General features: G+C 31.7%; 1 protein-coding gene across 1 annotated transcript in view; it reads left to right on the top strand.

Annotated features, from left to right (window-relative positions):
- Positions 1-4,000, top strand: part of LOC106880049 (glutamate--cysteine ligase catalytic subunit-like) — a 55,374-nt gene that overhangs the window by 25,451 nt on the left and 25,923 nt on the right. Inside the window, exons 8-9 of the mRNA XM_052977139.1 lie at positions 918-976; positions 1,471-1,688. Coding sequence (XP_052833099.1) covers positions 918-976; positions 1,471-1,688 — 277 coding nt within the window. The remainder of the gene's footprint in view (positions 1-917; positions 977-1,470; positions 1,689-4,000) is intronic.

Below are 4,000 nucleotides of genomic sequence, written 5' to 3'. Positions count from 1 at the left end.
ATATTATTATATGTATTTATTTTCTCCAAGTAAAAAATAACTCGGATAAACTCCCTGAGGAGAAGTTTACATTTTTAACATCGCCGATTCCTATGGATCGCATAAATTGTAATTCTTCGAAACATATGTCGGAATAAAAGTATGCAGCTATAATATGCGTTTACTCCATTCTTTAAATATATATATATATATAGATAGATAGATAGATAGATAGATAGATAGATAGATAGATAGATAGGTAGATACGTATGTATATATATATACATATATATATATATGATATCTATGTATATATATACATAGATGCATGTATATATATATATGCATACATATATGTATATATGTGTTCATATATATATATATATATATGTACATATATATATATATATATATATATATATATATATATATATATATATATATATATATATATATATATATACATGTATATATATGCATACATATATATATATATATACGCATATATATACATATATGTATATATATACATATATATATACACATACATGTATGTGTGAGTGTATATATATATATGTACATATATGTATATATATATACATACATATATACGCATATATATACACATACATACATGTATGTATGTAAGCGGACGTTAAACGACGACGACGACGACGACGATATATATATATATATACATACAACTCTCTATATAAAAATATATTGAGTACTTTATTACAAAGTAGTGTTTCAAAACTGAGAATATCCGAACTGTTTGTCTTATGTAAGAAAGACTAAAGATTAATAGAGCTGTTTTGTATGATAGAATGGGTAGAGATTGCAGCCAGGGTTTTTATCAAAAAGTATTAAAATGGAACCCCTGTCTTCAAAATTGTAATATTTTCACGTATTAAATATTTCATATTTTCCCAATCAAGAGATCGAATTAAAAATATGATGTACAGAAGGAAAGAAAGAACTGCAGTCAATGTACCACGTGAGTATACTGACCATAAAATAGCTTCTGTTTCTTATAAGACATCACAACATAAACATATAAATGATTCTACAAACTTGGTAACAACCCTTAAATGATTATCATCACGCTACTATTGTGAAAATGTTCCAGTTATTTCAACAATTTCTTGTATAAAGAAATACTTCATGTTAAGACTCTGATGAAACAATGGGATGTCGGATTGGTTTTCAGCCCATGGTGCACATATCCTTACAGCTGAAGGATATATATTCAAAGGGGCTGGTACTTACACAAAAGATATTTAGTATTATGTATACACAGTGCCAAAATTTCAGATCTTTTGCTCAAACCATAATTTCCTTGAAATATATTTCTTAATTTTTTTTCTAAGCAACATGATAATGTAATTAGATATGTTAATTTATGCAAAACAAGATACTTCTTCAAAATATCGTTTAGCTTATTTTGTAATTGATTTTGTCTCAAAAAAAAAAAAAAAATTCTTGTTTCAGTTTATAAAGATAAAAATACCATGATGCCATATGGAGAAGATTTGTCTGAATATGGAGACAATAAAGAAATGAAGAAAAATTTGAAACCAGGCCATATTTACATGGATTCCTTCACGTTTGGGGGTGGTTGTTGTTCTCTTCAAGTTACATTTCAAGCTGCCGATATAAAAGAAGCTGCTTATCTCTATGACAATCTGGTACCTCTTACTCCAATAATGGTAGGTATAACTTTATTTATCCTTTTGTTAAGATATCAACAGAAATCATATTTTCAGTAGAGCTTAGATTCTGAAGTTTAATAGAATACTACATTGTTAACTATTCTAAACCAGGCATTTAACTGTACATTATTAACATATTCTGTCAATATAGACCGCCCTACAAAATATGTTGCACTGTTAACAAATATTATACTGTCAGTATAAACTAGAATATCAGCATAAACTATACTGTTTATATATATTGCCAACATATACCATACATACTGCCAACAGCTAAATACTTTTAACAGTCGTTATATTATCAACATTGACTACACTGTCAAACTACACAGTCAAACAACATAATGTGACCATAAAGTAGACTGTCAACATACACATGTGCATGCACGCACACACACACACACACACACAGAGAAACACATGCACACACACAGAGTAGACTGTCAAGACACACACACACACACATACACACACACAAACAAAGCATGAGTCATGTGATTGCTTATAAGATATTTGGCTACACCACCTTACGTATGCTTCATTAACAAAGAACGATTATTTGCTGCACAATCAAAATGTATTAACAGTTATCGTCAAGCTAACATGGCAGTCCAGAAAAGTGGGACGAATGCTGCTGTTGATTAGCTCCAAGAAGCCATCGCCTCTAGCTAGCTATGTGACACACGAATCTGTGTCCATTACAACCTTCAAACAGGAGAGGTCATCAGCTTTCCTATGCTGGATCAAGCATCCAGAGACTAGTTTCGAGATATTTGCCCCTTATCAATGTGGAGTAGCCAAATCCAGCACGCATCGCTAGGCAATGGCCTCTTGGAACTAATCAACGGCAGCATTTGTCCTATTTTTCTGGACTGCCATGTTAGCTTGGCGATAACTATTAATACCCAGTACTGCTGTCATAGTCTCTTTTAGAAAGATTTAGAAATAACAATATTTTTAGTTTTGAAAACCTGTAGATGTGTTCCACTGAATATATATAAACCTTCAAACAGTCAACAGTGACACCTGCTGGGTTTGGCTACTCCACATTGATAAAGGGCAAATACTCTGAAACTAGTCTGTTGACACTTGAACCAGCATGGGGAAGCTGATGCCCTCTCTTGTTTGAAGGTTGTAATGGACTGCTGCCGTAGTATCCTTTAGAGCAGGGGTTTTCAAACTTTTTGACTTGCGGACCCCTTTATATTTCAGGCTTTACCTTAGGGACTCCCTTATAAACGCTTATGAAATTTATACATAAATATTTGCTTAAAATAACATATATTTTTACATTTATTTATTTAACAGTTTTTAACAAATAGGTTTATTGTCAATTAAAAGATTTCGATTAAAAACCATATATAAAATCAAATTGCCCATAAAAAGTATTTGCTGTCCACGGACCCCCTGTCTTGTCCTTGCGGACCCCCTGTGGTCCGCGGACTACAGTTTGAAAACCCCTGCATTAGAGAGATTTAGAAATAATAATATTTCTATTTTCAAAATGTATTATCTAATCATCAAACCTTATTCGTAACATTATTGGATTATTGAACGGCAAAGGGATAAGCACCAACTACAACCAATAATGTTATATGTAAAGGCTACATGTTTCTGAAGAATTAAGAATGCATTTTGATTATGTAATTTACACACTGTAATTAACGATCATTCTTTGTTAATGAAGTGTACGTAAAATAGTGTAACTAAATAATTGATAAACAAAACATTTGTTTTGTTTTGCTTCCATATGTATTTTGTGACATGCACAAAATACGTTTTCATACCAAATGATACGAAGAAAATAACATAAATGGGAATAAACATGAAGTGCTTAAATACTGGTTATTTTTCAAGCAATTTAAGTTTCAAATTGCACTGCACATACAAACTTAAACTGTCTTTAAACTTTATTATAGAATATATAACACACTGTGTTGTATGAAAATAATGAGACAATTTGGCACAACTGACTGGGTATTCAGTTTGTTTTGTCAACAATACTTTTTGGTGTGTGCAGAACTATAAACAGATAGGAAGAATAGAGAAAGAGAGGGTGAGGGAGAGACATTAAAATTTATCAACTGAACTCTTCATAGACATAAAGAGAAATATGCTCAACAGAGAGGGAGAGAAAGAGAGAGAGGGTGAGAGAGAGACATAAACAGCATAAACAGAATGGGAGAGACAGAGACAGAGAGACAGAGACAGAAATAGAGTGGGAAAGAGAGAGAGAGAGAGAGACATAAACAGAGTGGGATATATTTCATCATCATCATCATCGTTTAACGTCCGCTTTCCATGCTAGC

This window comes from Octopus bimaculoides, chromosome 27, assembly GCF_001194135.2.
Source record: "Octopus bimaculoides isolate UCB-OBI-ISO-001 chromosome 27, ASM119413v2, whole genome shotgun sequence".
Taxonomy (NCBI): domain Eukaryota; kingdom Metazoa; phylum Mollusca; class Cephalopoda; order Octopoda; family Octopodidae; genus Octopus; species Octopus bimaculoides.
The sequence above is the reverse complement of the archived record's forward strand: the minus strand, read 5'-3'. Positions and strand labels throughout refer to the sequence as shown.